The sequence below is a fragment of the Lepus europaeus genome, chromosome 21 (genome assembly GCF_033115175.1).
Source record: "Lepus europaeus isolate LE1 chromosome 21, mLepTim1.pri, whole genome shotgun sequence".
NCBI lineage: Eukaryota > Metazoa > Chordata > Mammalia > Lagomorpha > Leporidae > Lepus > Lepus europaeus.
In genome coordinates this window covers 893907-910759 of record NC_084847.1, presented here as the reverse complement: position 1 = coordinate 910759, position 16853 = coordinate 893907, and the positions used below count along the sequence as shown (strand labels likewise).

General features: G+C 61.8%; 1 protein-coding gene across 2 annotated transcripts in view; it reads left to right on the top strand.

Annotated features, from left to right (window-relative positions):
• IFT140 (intraflagellar transport 140) overlaps window positions 1-16853 on the top strand; it is a 99596-nt gene that overhangs the window by 36864 nt on the left and 45879 nt on the right. For both annotated transcript variants that reach the window (XM_062180996.1, XM_062180997.1), the window contains exons 15-17: window positions 779-909; window positions 3031-3196; window positions 3746-3877. In XM_062180996.1, the coding sequence (XP_062036980.1) occupies window positions 779-909; window positions 3031-3196; window positions 3746-3877 (429 nt within the window). The remainder of the gene's footprint in view (window positions 1-778; window positions 910-3030; window positions 3197-3745; window positions 3878-16853) is intronic.

Here is a 16853-nt window from a genome sequence, read left to right as displayed (position 1 = left end):
TCTCTCTGTCTCTCCATCTTACTGTCTGTAACTCTACCTCTCAAATAAGTAAAATCTTTTAAATAAAGATTATTTATTTGAGAGGCAGAGAGAGAGAGAAAGAGAGGTCCTCCATCCGCTGTTTCACTCCCCAGATGGCCTCAGCAGCCAGAGCTGTGCCATCCAAAGCCAGGAGCCAGGAGCTTCCTCCAGGTCTCCCACGCGAGTACAGGGGCCCAAGCACTTGGGCCATCTTCCACTGCTTTCCCAGGCCACAGCAGAGAGCTAGATTGGAAGTGGAGCAGCTGGGACTCGAACCAGTGCCCACATGGGATGCCGGCACTGCATCCACGGTTCACTCCCCAGCTATGCAAATGCACACCACATTGAGGTCCGAGGCAGGCCAAAAAGAGATAGGAGCTCCATTCTGGCCTCTCATGTGGGTAACAGGAACTTGGGCCATATCCTGGTGCCTCCCTGGCTCATTAGCAGGGAGCTGGGTCAGAAGACAGGGCTCTATCCCAGGGATTCCACTGTGGCATGCAGGTGAGTGTCCCGAGGTGTGTGTTAATCCACTTGACCACATTGCTGGCCCCTGGGTGCACTTTCTGTGAATTTGCCTCTGAAATTATAAAGTAGTAATTCCCAGAGTGTTACAGTAGAGCTGACGCCCGGCTCGTGTTGCCAGCAGCACGTTCCCCTCCGCAGGCCAGAGTACCCTGCAGGCCGGGTGCACACAGGGGGTTCCTCACCCACTGTCCTGACGCTGCCACGAGCAGTCCTGCTTTCTCTTCCCCAGACTTACAGTGTTCCTGATTCCAAGATCTGCTTCTACGACGTGGAAATGGACACGGTGACTGTCTTTGACTTCAGAGCTGCACAGATGGGTCAGGGGGAGACGCTGTCCTTCAGCCGACAGGAGAGCCACAAGTACGCTGGGGTCGGGCGGGCTGGGTTGCTGATCCACTCCCAGGCAGGCCGCTGCTTGGTTACACTTCAGACTGCAGCAGCAATCACTGGGAAGGGCAGAAATGGCCACAGAAACACGCCAGGGCGGCCGGGGGATGTTTGGGTCTTCAGTGTCTGACTTCCAGGTGAAAGGATCTGGAGTTAGTTACGTATAGACCTGAACTCCGGGAAGGGCTGTGGCCAGAGTGTCTGGAAATGGCCTGGGAGTCCCAGGACATGCTGACAGCAGCTCCCAAACCTGCCCTCGGACGCTGGAGGCCTTCGTCTTGGTGCAGGTCTTGTTCCTGGGGAAAGTGTCCTAGGCGGCCTCTGATGTGTGTCCACAGCTTCTCTGCTGCCAGGAGCCCCCTCCTAGAGCCTGGGGCACTCCTGTGCAGTCCGTGTTTTGGTCTGCGTAAAGTAGGGCACAGAAGGGTCCTGGAGCGAGGCTGCTCTGTCACGGGAGGAGCCGTGCGGCCGCTGTTCAGATTGGGTTTGTGTGCAGCAAGTACGTGCAGAACCGAAAAGTAAGAAATGGAAGTCGTGGGGCCTAGAGGAGTGGCTGAGGGAAAGCCCGGGAATTGAAAGTGTTAGTTCAGAGCCTGGTTTATTCTCTGACTGCCAGAAGGTCCTTGCTGGGCCATCAGGCCGTCCCTCCAGCCACGTGCTCTTGTCCAGCGTAACTGAGTCCTCTGTCCCCTCACACCACACCTTCGCGCCCAGCCCATGGCCTTTGCCTCCGCCCTCTGCTGGCCACGCCCGTGGAACTGCCCAGTTCTCTCTCCCACTTCAAGAGATCCTTGAACCTCTAGCCCCTCCCCGCGGACACCTGGCTCGGCAGCACGACTCTGCTGAGCCACCCGAGACCGGCCGGTTCTTCCACTGCGAGTCGTCTTCCACGTGCTTGTCTCCTCTCCATGCTGTACTCCTTGCTGTCCTTCCGGAGAGCAGCAGGCATCCTTCTGCCCATTCTGCGTCCCTCACCAGGCCAGTCTCGCTCCAGAGGAACTGACCTGTGTGCACTCCATGGGCCCTCAGAGGATGTCCAAGTACCTGTCACAGCCGCCCGCCTTCCAGGTGCTGTTGGACAGGAGGTGGTGTCCGTGAGGGACACTGTCCTTGGAGGGCGGGTGCTGTGCCTCCCTGTGGTGACCATGCGCCCTAGGGGCGGCAGGTGAGGCTTGTGGGCACCCTCACCCAGGTGCCTGCCCTCTCACCTGTTCATCTTGTCTCCATACAGTGCTTCACCGAGTTCTGAGCCCACAAAACAGACTGAGAGATGAGAGGGAGCAGGGTAGAGTGGGCATGGTCCCCTGGGTCCCTGACTCAGCCACAGTGTGATACCTGCAGTAGGTGTGCCGTCCACTGCCAGGGGCCCCCAATTCTGGGAAAGAAGGACCCTCTCTCTACCTCCAGGGTCCCACCAGGGACTCTACTAGGAATTTCAGCCCCCGTGCTGTTCTAGATCGATTTGAAAGGCAGTGAGAGGGAGAGAGAGAGAGAATCTTCCATCTGCTTTCAAATGACCACAACAGACAAGTCGACCAGGCTGAAGCCAGGAGCCCGGAACGCCATCTGGGTCTCCACGTAGGTGCAGGGGCCAAGTACTCTGACCGTCTGCCGGCTTCCCAGGCACATCAGTAGGAACCTGGATTGGAAGCACAGCAGCCAAGATTGAAACGGGTGCTCCGGTGTGGCACGCCACATTGCGAGTAGGCACTTCAGCCTGCTGCACCACGCCATCCCCTCAACCCATACTTGTAAATTCGAGAGTGTGTTCCACGATACCAATTAAAATACCAAAGACCTTCTCAGATGTAGAAAAAATTATGCTGAAATTCATGTGGCAACACAGGAGACCTCAAATAGCTAAAGCAATCATACAGAACAAAAACAAAGCCGGAGGCCTCACAATACCAGATTTCAAGACATACTACAGGGCAGTTATAATCAAAACAGCCTGGTGCTGGTACAAAACCAGATGGAGGGTGTGTTCCAATGGGACACCTGGAAATACGGGGTCCCAAAGTGCCCCCAGCAGCCAGGCCCCTCTTGAGTTTGTGTGGGAGGCAGTGGTGGAGATGGGTCTTCCCTGTCTTGTAGGAACCACCTCTTTGCGAATGAGCAGCTGAGGAACCACGTGCCTGTGAACCATTTCTGGGATCAGAGTGAGCCCAGGCTTTTCGTGTGTGAGGCCGTGCAGGTGACGCCAGGCGCCCAGCTGCAGCCAACAGAGAAGCCCCGCACCGAGGACAGCACCGACCCCATGGTACTGCTCTGCTGGGCCACCTTGGTGTTTAGAAGCCTATGGCTGTTCCCCGGGCGTGAGACACACATGGCGCGGTTTGTGGGAATTTGTGTGGGGTGGGCCTCTCCCTGATGACCACTGAACATTTATGGAAGGAAAACGGCTTTTTTTTTTTTTTTTTTTTTTTGACAGGCAGATTGGATAGTGCGAGAGAGCCACAGCAGAGAGCTGGCCTGGAAGAGGGGCAACCGGGACAGAATCCGGTACCCCGACCGGGACTAAAACCCGGTGTGCCGGCGCCGCAAGGCGGAGGATTAGCCTAGTGAGCTACGGCGCCGGCTTAAAAAAATTTTTTTTAAAAAAGTCTCTCAGAATGTTCCAGAGACTGCACACAGCTGCAGCGTTTCCTTCGGGTCGACATGTTGGGTTTTCTGAAGCAGCCAGACAGCGTGAGGACCTCAGAGGGGGAGACGTTACCTGTGAGTGTGTGTGCTGTCCACAGTGGAAGTGGCCGCTGTGCTGCCAGGTGAAGATGCCAGGAAGCAAACCAGCGTTTCCATTCTGTCGCAGGCAGAGGTGATGATTCTGTCCTTCTTCGTGTCGGAGGAACACGGCTTCCTGCTCCACGACAGCTTCCCCCTGCCTCCCAGCTGCCAGGCGCTTCTCGGGATGGAGGTGCCCCACTACTACTTCACCAGAAAGGTGCGCAGGTCTGACGTCTGCACAGGTGTCTTCTGTTCTCCCTTGGTCCTCGGGGCTCTTCCATGTCTGCAGGCCCCGAAGCCCCAGTCGGCCAGGTCACCTGGAATCCCGGCCAGCACGAGACCCCCATGTGGTTTTTAACCTCGGGGTGGAGGCAGAGGAGCCCCTGGCCGTGGCTCTGCCAGACTTGGGCCCTTGGCTTTTACTCTAGAGGCCGCCGCCGCCGCCGTTCAGCTTTCCTCTCTTGTTTTTCTTGTAAATCCTACCTGCTTTTTAGTAATCACATATTCCGGTGTTTACTGTAGTAAATTTAGAAACTACAAATAAAGGAATAAAGACGAGAGGCAACACAAACCCTAACCCACCCCGAAGGCCGCTGAGAAGGGGCTGCTGCCCTCCGGAGCTACGGGCACAAGCACCTCCGTGTTTGTCCCTGGTTCTTGCCCCCACGGAGGCATAAACAGCGCATATGCGAGAGCGGGATTGATTTATAGGAAGCGAATGTGCCTTCCCATGTGAGTATGGCCCACCCTGCCCAGAGAGATGCCCGGCGTGAGGGCCACAGAGCTGCCTGTGGGCGAGGATGTTGGAGAGGTCAGAGAAGGACCCAGAAGCAAGGTCTAGACAGCAGAAAGCAGAGAGAGGAGTTCCCCTGTGTAACAGTCACTTTGACAGGGTAGGGAGTGGTCCCCTGATTGAATACACAAACCAGGCAGGGTCAGGTGGAGTTTAGTGTGAGTGGGGCTTTCTGGGAGTTTGATGGCGCCCCTACTTGAAGCTTAATTCCCACGTGGCCGTCATGGCGTCTCCTGCTTCCTGTGCAAGCCGAGACACAGAGCAAGGAGAGAAAGTAGACATACTGGGTGGACGTGTAAGGAGGGGTGGAGTCGGGGTGCAGGCTGGAGGCAGGGATTGTTAGGAACATCTCCCAGCTTGACTATTCCTGCCGAACCCCTGACCCTGCCTGGTCCCCGGTGGCACCTGCAGCCCCGTCACACAGGTGTGACTGTTTTTGTCCTATTCCTGGTAGAATGGCACCATTTCAGTGTAACATTCATGCACCCCAACTGAGTTCTGTTGAACACATTTTTTTCTTTAGCTGGAACTCAGCCTCCTGCTCCCCCAGCAGCCTGGTGTTGGTGTGCGGAGTGTGTGTGTGCCTGAGGCGCGACTCTGCCAAGACACAGGCCACTGCAGGCAGGGAGTAGCCGCTCCGTTTGCTCCACTGACCACTGTTCTCTCTCGAAGGAACCCTGGGATCCCTCTGTCACATTCTCAGCCCAGAACCCCCCAGCCCCGGGGCCGCCAGCTGCTTTCCTGCAGGCTCCCTCCCTGGGGTCCAGGGTGCAGCCTTCCCTGGATGCATGGCTGGCTGTCTAATCAGGCCAGGCTCAGCTGGGTCCACCTACCTGGTGTTTTTGGCTTTTCACATAAGGGTAGTAAAATCAATTATTTTTTATTTATTTTTTGCTCGGGATCACCTTGGCTACTCCGGATCTTTTATGATTTCCATATGAATTATTTTTTAAAGATAAGAGTTACAGAGGGTTGGAGGGAGAGAGGGAGAGGGAGAGGTGTCTTCCATCTGCTGATTCACTCCCCAGATGGCCACAATGGCCAGAGCTGAGACGATCTGAGCCAGGAGCCAGGAGTTTCTTCCAGGTTTCCTACACAGATGCAGGGGCCCAAGGACTTGGGCCATCTTCTGCTGCTTTCCCATGCAACAGCAGAGAGCAGGATCAAACCAGTGCCCATATAGGATGCTGGTGCTTCAGGCCAGGGCTTTAATCCTGCTATGCCACTGTGCCGGACCCAGTAAAATCAATCTTAAAAACTCACTCCTGGAGCCGCCATTGTGGCGCAGCGAGTTAATGCACTGGCCTGAAGCGCCAGCATCCCATATGGGTGCTGGTTCGTGGCCCGGCTGCTTCACTTCTGATCCAACTCTCTGCCATGGCCTGGGAAAGCAGTGGAAGATGGCCCAGGTGAGACCTGGAAGAAGCTCCTGACTTCAGATCAGTGCAGCTCCAGCTGTTGCAGCCAATTGGGGAGTAAATCATTGGATGGAAGACCTCTCTCTCTCTCTCTCTCTGCCTCTCCTCTCACTGTGTAACTCTGACTTTCAAATAAATAAATAAATCTTTAAAAAAAAAAAAAAACTCATTCCTTGCTTTTCTAGCTTGCTAAAGTTAGCTTGTATTACGTTTTTAACAAAGGTGCAGGTCCGAGGGAGAGGGGGAGGGGCAGACACGGTCACATGCAGCCACCCCTGCATGCCGCAGGGGCTAAGGCCAACCATCCAGTCAGGGGCAGGCGGACAGGCCCCATCCAGGCTTTCCCTGGGCTGTAATTGACTTTAATAGGATTTGCGTAAAGGGTATGGGGTAGGGGAGCTGCCCCTGGTTAGTGACCATCCTCTGCGGGAGCCTCCTGGGCAGGGAAACGAGCAAGCCCATGGACGGACAGTTCTGATGCCCCGGTCATCACAGAGCTGTTGAGGCTCAGCCAGCAGGGACTGGCGTGTGAGCAGCTTCTGTACAACGCTCTCCCTGTGTTAAAATCCTTAGGAAGACTGGGAAAGTGTCCGTGTGTGTCAGCAAATTCAGGGAGTCCCTCTGGTATGGCTCCGGCTGGTCTCCTGGCCGAGCAGGTGAGCGCCTCCACACTGGCATCTTTCTACCTCACTCTCGCTCTGGGGTCTTCACGCGGTTCCGTACCTCAGAATCGAGGACTCAGTTGCACGTTCTTCCTTGGAGTTCTTTCCTGTTACTTTCACACTGTGGGGTTTTGTCTCCCACATTGCTGCAGATCCCTTGCTCCTACCATAACCCATGCACACTCAGGGCTGAGAAGAGGGACCTGTGCTGTGGGTGTGAGTGCACACTCAGGGCTGAGAAGAGAGACCCTGAGCTGTGGGTGTGAGTGCACACTGAGGGCCGTGGACAGGGGCCCTGTGCTGTGAGGGTGAGTGCACACTGAGGGCTGTGGACAGGGCCCTGTGCTGTGGTGTGAGTGCACACTGAGGGCCGTGGACAGGGGCCCTGTGCTGTGAGGGTGAGTGCACACTGAGGGCCGTGGACAGGGGCCCTGTGCTGTGGTGTGAGTGCACACTGAGGGCCGTGGACAGGGCCCTGTGCTGTGAGGGTGAGTGCACACTGAGGGCTGTGGAGAGGGGCCCTGTGCTGTGGGTGTGAGTGCACACTGAGGGCCGTGGACAGGGGCCCTGTGCTGTGGTGTGAGTGCACACCGAGGGCCGTGGACAGGGCCCTGTGCTGTGGTGTGAGTGCACACTGAGGGCCGTGGACAGGGGCCCTGTGCTGTGGTGTGAGTGCACACTGAGGGCCGTGGACAGGGGCCCTGTGCTGTGGTGTGAGTGCACACCGAGGGCCGTGGACAGGGCCCTGTGCTGTGGTGTGAGTGCACACTGAGGGCCGTGGACAGGGGCCCTGTGCTGTGGTGTGAGTGCACACTGAGGGCCGTGGACAGGGGCCCTGTGCTGTGGTGTGAGTGCACACCGAGGGCCGTGGACAGGGGCCTGTGCTGTGGTGTGAGTGCACACTGAGGGCCGTGGACAGGGGCCCTGTGCTGTGGGTGTGAGTGCACACTGAGGGCCGTGGACAGGGGCCCTGTGCTGTGGGGGTGAGTGCACACTGAGGGCTGTGGACAGGGGCCCTGTGCTGTGGGTGTGAGTGCACACCGAGGGCCGTGGACAGGGGCCCTGTGCTGTGGTGTGAGTGCACACTGAGGGCCGTGGACAGGGGCCCTGTGCTGTGGTGTGAGTGCACACTGAGGGCCGTGGACAGGGCCCTGTGCTGTGGTGTGAGTGCACACCGAGGGCCGTGGACAGGGGCCCTGTGCTGTGGGGGTGAGTGCACACTCAGGGCTGAGAAGAGGGCCCTGTGCTGTGGTGTGAGTGCACACCGAGGGCCGTGGACAGGGGCCCTGTGCTGTGGTGTGAGTACACACTCAGGGCTGTGGACAGGGGCCCTGTGCTGTGGGTGTGAGTGCACACTGAGGGCCGTGGACAGGGGCCCTGTGCTGTGGTGTGAGTGCACACCGAGGGCCGTGGACAGGGGCCCTGTGCTGTGGTGTGAGTACACACTCAGGGCTGTGGACAGGGGCCCTGTGCTGTGGGTGTGAGTGCACACTGAGGGCCGTGGACAGGGCCCTGTGCTGTGGGTGTGAGTGCACACTGAGGGCCGTGGACAGGGGCCCTGTGCTGTGGTGTGAGTGCACACTGAGGGCCGTGGACAGGGCCCTGTGCTGGTGTGTGAGTGCACACTGAGGGCCGTGGACAGGGGCCCTGTGCTGTGGGGGTGAGTGCACACTGAGGGCCGTGGACAGGGGCCCTGTGCTGTGGGTGTGAGTGCACACTGAGGGCCGTGGAGAGGGGCCCTGTGCTGTGGGTGTGAGTGCACACTGAGGGCCGTGGACAGGGGCCCTGTGCTGTGGGTGTGAGTGCACACTGAGGGCCGTGGACAGGGGCCCTGTGCTGGTGTGTGAGTGCACACCGAGGGCCGTGGACAGGGCCCTGTGCTGTGGTGTGAGTGCACACTGAGGGCCGTGGACAGGGGCCCTGTGCTGTGGGGGTGAGTGCACACTCAGGGCCGTGGAGAGGGCCCTGTGCTGGTGTGTGAGTGCACACTGAGGGCCGTGGACAGGGGCCCTGTGCTGTGGTGTGGGTGCACACTGAGGGCCGTGGACAGGGCCCTGTGCTGTGGGTGTGAGTGCACACTGAGGGCCGTGGACAGGGGCCTGTGCTGTGGTGTGAGTGCACACTGAGGGCCGTGGACAGGGGCCCTGTGCTGTGGTGTGGGTGCACACTGAGGGCCGTGGAGAGGGCCCTGTGCTGTGGGGGTGAGTGCACACTGAGGGCCGTGGACAGGGGCCTGTGCTGTGGTGTGAGTGCACACTGAGGGCCGTGGACAGGGGCCCTGTGCTGGTGTGTGAGTGCACACCGAGGGCCGTGGACAGGGCCCTGTGCTGTGGTGTGAGTGCACACTGAGGGCCGTGGACAGGGGCCCTGTGCTGTGGGGGTGAGTGCACACTCAGGGCCGTGGAGAGGGCCCTGTGCTGGTGTGTGAGTGCACACTGAGGGCCGTGGACAGGGGCCCTGTGCTGTGGTGTGGGTGCACACTGAGGGCCGTGGACAGGGCCCTGTGCTGTGGGTGTGAGTGCACACTGAGGGCCGTGGACAGGGGCCCTGTGCTGTGGTGTGAGTGCACACTGAGGGCCGTGGAGAGGGGCCCTGTGCTGGTGTGTGAGTGCACACTGAGGGCCGTGGACAGGGCCCTGTGCTGTGGTGTGAGTGCACACTGAGGGCCGTGGACAGGGCCCTGTGCTGGTGTGTGAGTACACACTCAGGGCTGTGGACAGGGGCCCTGTGCTGTGGTGTGAGTGCACACTCAGGGCTGTGGACAGGGCCCTGTGCTGTGGTGTGAGTGCACACTGAGGGCCGTGGACAGGGGCCCTGTGCTGTGCTGTGAGTGCACACTGAGGGCTGTGGACAGGGCCCTGTGCTGGTGTGTGAGTACACACTGAGGGCTGTGGACAGGGGCCCTGTGCTGTGCTGTGAGTGCACACTGAGGGCTGTGGACAGGGCCCTGTGCTGTGGGGGTGAGTGCACACTGAGGGCCGTGGACAGGGGCCCTGTGCTGTGGGTGTGAGTGCACACTGAGGGCTGTGGACAGGGGCCCTGTGCTGTGCTGTGAGTGCACACTGAGGGCTGTGGACAGGGCCCTGTGCTGTGGGGGTGAGTGCACACTGAGGGCCGTGGACAGGGCCCTGTGCTGTGGTGTGAGTGCACACTGAGGGCCGTGGACAGGGGCCCTGTGCTGTGCTGTGAGTGCACACTGAGGGCTGTGGACAGGGCCCTGTGCTGTGGGGGTGAGTGCACACTGAGGGCCGTGGACAGGGCCCTGTGCTGTGGTGTGAGTGCACACTGAGGGCCGTGGACAGGGCCCTGTGCTGTGGGTGTGAGTGCACACTGAGGGCTGTGGACAGGGGCCCTGTGCTGTGGGTGTGAGTGCACACTGAGGGCCGTGGACAGGGCCCTGTGCTGTGGTGTGAGTGCACACTGAGGGCCGTGGACAGGGCCCTGTGCTGTGGGTGTGAGTACACACTCAGGGCTGTGGACAGGGGCCCTGTGCTGTGGTGTGAGTGCACACTGAGGGCTGTGGACAGGGCCCTGTGCTGTGGGGGTGAGTGCACACTGAGGGCCGTGGACAGGGGCCCTGTGCTGTGGGTGTGAGTGCACACTGAGGGCTGTGGACAGGGGCCCTGTGCTGTGGGTGTGAGTGCACACTGAGGGCCGTGGACAGGGCCCTGTGCTGTGGTGTGAGTGCACACTGAGGGCCGTGGACAGGGGCCCTGTGCTGTGGGTGTGAGTGCACACTGAGGGCTGTGGACAGGGCCCTGTGCTGTGGTGTGAGTGCACACTGAGGGCCGTGGACAGGGCCCTGTGCTGGTGTGTGAGTGCACACTGAGGGCCGTGGACAGGGGCCCTGTGCTGTGGTGTGGGTGCACACTGAGGGCCGTGGACAGGGCCCTGTGCTGTGGGTGTGAGTGCACACTGAGGGCCGTGGACAGGGGCCCTGTGCTGTGGTGTGAGTGCACACTGAGGGCCGTGGAGAGGGGCCCTGTGCTGGTGTGTGAGTGCACACTGAGGGCCGTGGACAGGGGCCCTGTGCTGTGGTGTGAGTGCACACTGAGGGCCGTGGACAGGGGCCCTGTGCTGTGCGTGTGAGTACACACTCAGGGCTGTGGACAGGGCCCTGTGCTGTGGGGGTGAGTGCACACTCAGGGCTGAGAAGAGGGCCCTGTGCTGTGGTGTGAGTGCACACCGAGGGCCGTGGACAGGGGCCCTGTGCTGTGGTGTGAGTACACACTCAGGGCTGTGGACAGGGGCCCTGTGCTGTGGGTGTGAGTGCACACTGAGGGCCGTGGACAGGGGCCCTGTGCTGTGGTGTGAGTGCACACCGAGGGCCGTGGACAGGGGCCCTGTGCTGTGGTGTGAGTACACACTCAGGGCTGTGGACAGGGGCCCTGTGCTGTGGGTGTGAGTGCACACTGAGGGCCGTGGACAGGGCCCTGTGCTGTGGGTGTGAGTGCACACTGAGGGCCGTGGACAGGGGCCCTGTGCTGTGGTGTGAGTGCACACTGAGGGCCGTGGACAGGGCCCTGTGCTGGTGTGTGAGTGCACACTGAGGGCCGTGGACAGGGGCCCTGTGCTGTGGGGGTGAGTGCACACTGAGGGCCGTGGACAGGGGCCCTGTGCTGTGGGTGTGAGTGCACACTGAGGGCCGTGGAGAGGGGCCCTGTGCTGTGGGTGTGAGTGCACACTGAGGGCCGTGGACAGGGGCCCTGTGCTGTGGGTGTGAGTGCACACTGAGGGCCGTGGACAGGGGCCCTCTGCTGTGGGGGTGAGTGCACACTGAGGGCCGTGGACAGGGGCCCTGTGCTGGTGTGTGAGTGCACACCGAGGGCCGTGGACAGGGCCCTGTGCTGTGGTGTGAGTGCACACTGAGGGCCGTGGACAGGGGCCCTGTGCTGTGGGGGTGAGTGCACACTCAGGGCCGTGGAGAGGGCCCTGTGCTGGTGTGTGAGTGCACACTGAGGGCCGTGGACAGGGGCCCTGTGCTGTGGTGTGGGTGCACACTGAGGGCCGTGGACAGGGCCCTGTGCTGTGGGTGTGAGTGCACACTGAGGGCCGTGGACAGGGGCCTGTGCTGTGGTGTGAGTGCACACTGAGGGCCGTGGACAGGGGCCCTGTGCTGTGGTGTGGGTGCACACTGAGGGCCGTGGAGAGGGCCCTGTGCTGTGGGGGTGAGTGCACACTGAGGGCCGTGGACAGGGGCCTGTGCTGTGGTGTGAGTGCACACTGAGGGCCGTGGACAGGGGCCCTGTGCTGGTGTGTGAGTGCACACCGAGGGCCGTGGACAGGGCCCTGTGCTGTGGTGTGAGTGCACACTGAGGGCCGTGGACAGGGGCCCTGTGCTGTGGGGGTGAGTGCACACTCAGGGCCGTGGAGAGGGCCCTGTGCTGGTGTGTGAGTGCACACTGAGGGCCGTGGACAGGGGCCCTGTGCTGTGGTGTGGGTGCACACTGAGGGCCGTGGACAGGGCCCTGTGCTGTGGGTGTGAGTGCACACTGAGGGCCGTGGACAGGGGCCCTGTGCTGTGGGTGTGAGTGCACACTGAGGGCCGTGGAGAGGGGCCCTGTGCTGGTGTGTGAGTGCACACTGAGGGCCGTGGACAGGGCCCTGTGCTGTGGTGTGAGTGCACACTGAGGGCCGTGGACAGGGCCCTGTGCTGGTGTGTGAGTACACACTCAGGGCTGTGGACAGGGGCCCTGTGCTGTGGTGTGAGTGCACACTGAGGGCTGTGGACAGGGCCCTGTGCTGTGGTGTGAGTGCACACTGAGGGCCGTGGACAGGGGCCCTGTGCTGTGCTGTGAGTGCACACTGAGGGCTGTGGACAGGGCCCTGTGCTGTGGGGGTGAGTGCACACTGAGGGCCGTGGACAGGGGCCCTGTGCTGTGGGGGTGAGTGCACACTGAGGGCCGTGGACAGGGGCCCTGTGCTGTGGGTGTGAGTGCACACTGAGGGCTGTGGACAGGGCCCTGTGCTGTGGTGTGAGTGCACACTGAGGGCCGTGGACAGGGGCCCTGTGCTGTGCTGTGAGTGCACACTGAGGGCTGTGGACAGGGCCCTGTGCTGTGCTGTGAGTGCACACTGAGGGCTGTGGACAGGGCCCTGTGCTGTGGGGGTGAGTGCACACTGAGGGCCGTGGACAGGGCCCTGTGCTGTGGTGTGAGTGCACACTGAGGGCCGTGGACAGGGCCCTGTGCTGTGGGTGTGAGTGCACACTGAGGGCTGTGGACAGGGGCCCTGTGCTGTGGGTGTGAGTGCACACTGAGGGCCGTGGACAGGGCCCTGTGCTGTGGGTGTGAGTGCACACTGAGGGCTGTGGACAGGGGCCCTGTGCTGTGGTGTGAGTGCACACTGAGGGCCGTGGACAGGGCCCTGTGCTGTGGTGTGAGTGCACACTGAGGGCTGTGGACAGGGGCCCTGTGCTGTGGGTGTGAGTGCACACTGAGGGCCGTGGACAGGGCCCTGTGCTGTGGGTGTGAGTGCACACTGAGGGCTGTGGACAGGGGCCCTGTGCTGTGGGTGTGAGTGCACACTGAGGGCCGTGGACAGGGCCCTGTGCTGTGGGTGTGAGTGCACACTGAGGGCTGTGGACAGGGGCCCTGTGCTGTGGGTGTGAGTGCACACTGAGGGCTGTGGACAGGGGCCCTGTGCTGTGGTGTGAGTGCACACTGAGGGCCGTGGACAGGGGCCCTGTGCTGTGGTGTGAGTGCACACTGAGGGCCGTGGACAGGGCCCTGTGCTGTGGGTGTGAGTACACACTCAGGGCTGTGGACAGGGGCCCTGTGCTGTGGTGTGAGTGCACACTGAGGGCTGTGGACAGGGCCCTGTGCTGTGGGGGTGAGTGCACACTGAGGGCCGTGGACAGGGGCCCTGTGCTGTGGGTGTGAGTGCACACTGAGGGCTGTGGACAGGGGCCCTGTGCTGTGGGTGTGAGTGCACACTGAGGGCCGTGGACAGGGCCCTGTGCTGTGGTGTGAGTGCACACTGAGGGCCGTGGACAGGGGCCCTGTGCTGTGGGTGTGAGTGCACACTGAGGGCTGTGGACAGGGCCCTGTGCTGTGGTGTGAGTGCACACTGAGGGCCGTGGACAGGGCCCTGTGCTGGTGTGTGAGTGCACACTGAGGGCCGTGGACAGGGGCCCTGTGCTGTGGTGTGGGTGCACACTGAGGGCCGTGGACAGGGGCCCTGTGCTGTGGTGTGAGTGCACACTGAGGGCTGTGGACAGGGCCCTGTGCTGTGGGTGTGAGTGCACACTGAGGGCCGTGGACAGGGGCCCTGTGCTGTGGTGTGAGTGCACACTGAGGGCCGTGGAGAGGGGCCCTGTGCTGGTGTGTGAGTGCACACTGAGGGCCGTGGACAGGGGCCCTGTGCTGTGGTGTGAGTGCACACTGAGGGCTGTGGACAGGGCCCTGTGCTGTGGGTGTGAGTGCACACTGAGGGCCGTGGACAGGGCCCTGTGCTGTGGTGTGAGTGCACACTGAGGGCCGTGGACAGGGCCCTGTGCTGGTGTGTGAGTACACACTCAGGGCTGTGGACAGGGGCCCTGTGCTGTGGTGTGAGTGCACACTGAGGGCTGTGGACAGGGCCCTGTGCTGTGGGGGTGAGTGCACACTGAGGGCCGTGGACAGGGGCCCTGTGCTGTGGGTGTGAGTACACACTGAGGGCCGTGGACAGGGCCCTGTGCTGTGGTGTGAGTGCACACTGAGGGCCGTGGACAGGGGCCCTGTGCTGTGGGTGTGAGTACACACTGAGGGCTGTGGACAGGGCCCTGTGCTGTGCTGTGAGTGCACACTGAGGGCTGTGGACAGGGCCCTGTGCTGTGGGGGTGAGTGCACACTGAGGGCCGTGGACAGGGGCCCTGTGCTGTGGGTGTGAGTACACACTGAGGGCCGTGGACAGGGCCCTGTGCTGTGGTGTGAGTGCACACTGAGGGCCGTGGACAGGGCCCTGTGCTGGTGTGTGAGTACACACTCAGGGCTGTGGACAGGGGCCCTGTGCTGTGGTGTGAGTGCACACTGAGGGCTGTGGACAGGGCCCTGTGCTGTGGGGGTGAGTGCACACTGAGGGCCGTGGACAGGGGCCCTGTGCTGTGGGTGTGAGTGCACACTGAGGGCTGTGGACAGGGCCCTGTGCTGTGGTGTGAGTGCACACTGAGGGCCGTGGACAGGGCCCTGTGCTGTGGTGTGAGTGCACACTGAGGGCCGTGGACAGGGGCCCTGTGCTGTGGGTGTGAGTACACACTGAGGGCCGTGGACAGGGCCCTGTGCTGTGGTGTGAGTGCACACTGAGGGCCGTGGACAGGGGCCCTGTGCTGTGGGTGTGAGTGCACACTGAGGGCTGTGGACAGGGGCCCTGTGCTGTGGTGTGGGTGCACACTGAGGGCCGTGGACAGGGCCCTGTGCTGTGGTGTGAGTGCACACTGAGGGCCGTGGACAGGGGCCCTGTGCTGTGGGGGTGAGTGCACACTGAGGGCCGTGGACAGGGGCCCTGTGCTGTGGTGTGAGTGCACACTGAGGGCTGTGGACAGGGCCCTGTGCTGTGCTGTGAGTGCACACTGAGGGCTGTGGACAGGGCCCTGTGCTGTGGGTGTGGGTGCACACTGAGGGCCGTGGACAGGGGCCCTGTGCTGTGGTGTGAGTGCACACTGAGGGCCATGGACAGGGCCCTGTGCTGGTGTGTGAGTACACACTCATGGCTGTGGACAGGGGCCCTGTGCTGTGGTGTGAGTGCACACTGAGGGCTGTGGACAGGGGCCTGTGCTGTGGGTGTGAGTACACACTGAGGGCCGTGGAGAGGGGCCCTGTGCTGGTGTGTGAGTGCACACTGAGGGCCGTGGACAGAGGCCCTGTGCTGTGGGTGTGAGTACACACTCAGGGCTGTGGACAGGGCCCTGTGCTGTGGGTGTGGGTGCACACTGAGGGCTGTGGAGAGGGGCCCTGTGCTGTGGTGTGAGTGCACACTGAGGGCCGTGGACAGGGGCCCCGTGCTGTGGGTGTGAGTACACACTCAGGGCTGTGGACAGGGCCCTGTGCTGGTGTGTGAGTGCACACTGAGGGCCGTGGACAGGGGCCCTGTGCTGTGGGTGTGAGTGCACACTGAGGGCTGTGGACAGGGGCCCTGTGCTGTGGGTGTGGGTGCACACTCAGGTTCTTCCTGGAAATGGGCCTGCGTGATGCAGGTGTGGCCGCCTCCTCGGACACCGTCACGTCGCTGTCTCTGTTGAAATCCGTTCTTCCTGAGCTCCGTCTGCCGCTGCCCTGCACTGACACTCCTGCCTAGGCTGCCGCTGTGACGGTGTTCGCTGGGTGTCTGCCAGTGAGTAGGGTGAGCACATCTTCAGCAGGGCTCAGCAGGGACCCGTCCCTGTCACCCTGGACATGGGATCAAGCCCCTGTCACTTGTGTCGTCGTGGAGAAGTCTCTGAACCCCATGTTCATGGTCTGGGAGGGCGTGACCTGTCAGCCTTTAGGGCGCTGGTGAGAAGCTGCCCCTCCGGGCTGTCCTGGGGCCTCATCCCAGCTTCTCAGATCTGCGGCCCACAAGTGGGAGGGGTTGGTGAGAACGCAGCGCCCACTCCTGCACATGTGGCTGCCGCTGCAGCGCGGGACGGACTGGCCCCCTCTCCCAGGGCCGTGGCAAGGGAGAGGGCAAGATGGATGTGAGAATTCTGAGTGCTGAACAGGGAGCTGGGTCCTCAGAGCCACGCCGCAGCAGCGTCGCCTGTGGGAAGCCAGGCTGCTTCCTCACCGTTTGTGGACCCAGCAGGCAGGAGCTTGGCGTGTGGGTTTGCCAGCAGTTGCCTGCGCAGCACAGAATTTGCCCAGGGCTTGCTGCCTGGCTGGTCCTGTTTTGTGTCGTGGGCCTTGCACCCTGGGCTGCCTCAGAGGCTGGGTTGTGCTCTGTGCTGGGCCCTCCACACCTCGGCCTGGCAAATCCACCTGTTTTGGAAGTGCTTCCCAGGCCACAGTCTCTGTGTGGGAAGGGCCCGTGGGACCTGCAGCTGGCAGGCCTTCCCTTCGAGAAGTGGTGGGTCAGCAGGTGTGAAGCCGGCGACGTGCCCAGGCATGGCGGTCCCCCTTCCACAGGGTCGGAGTAGGGCAGCCAGGGCTGGGCGTGGAGGTGCCAGCAGACTCCTGCCTCTGTCAGGTGGGCTCAGGGCTTTGACAGGACCTGCCTCTTAGGAGGTATGCCAGCTATGGACAAATACCCAGATGAGGATGTCGGCCCAGCACACTGTGTACCGTGGTGCTGTTTGTCAGGACCCCGTGCAACACCTCTTCTCCTTCTGGGGCCTGGGAGGGGGCAGATCACTAGATTGAGGGCTCT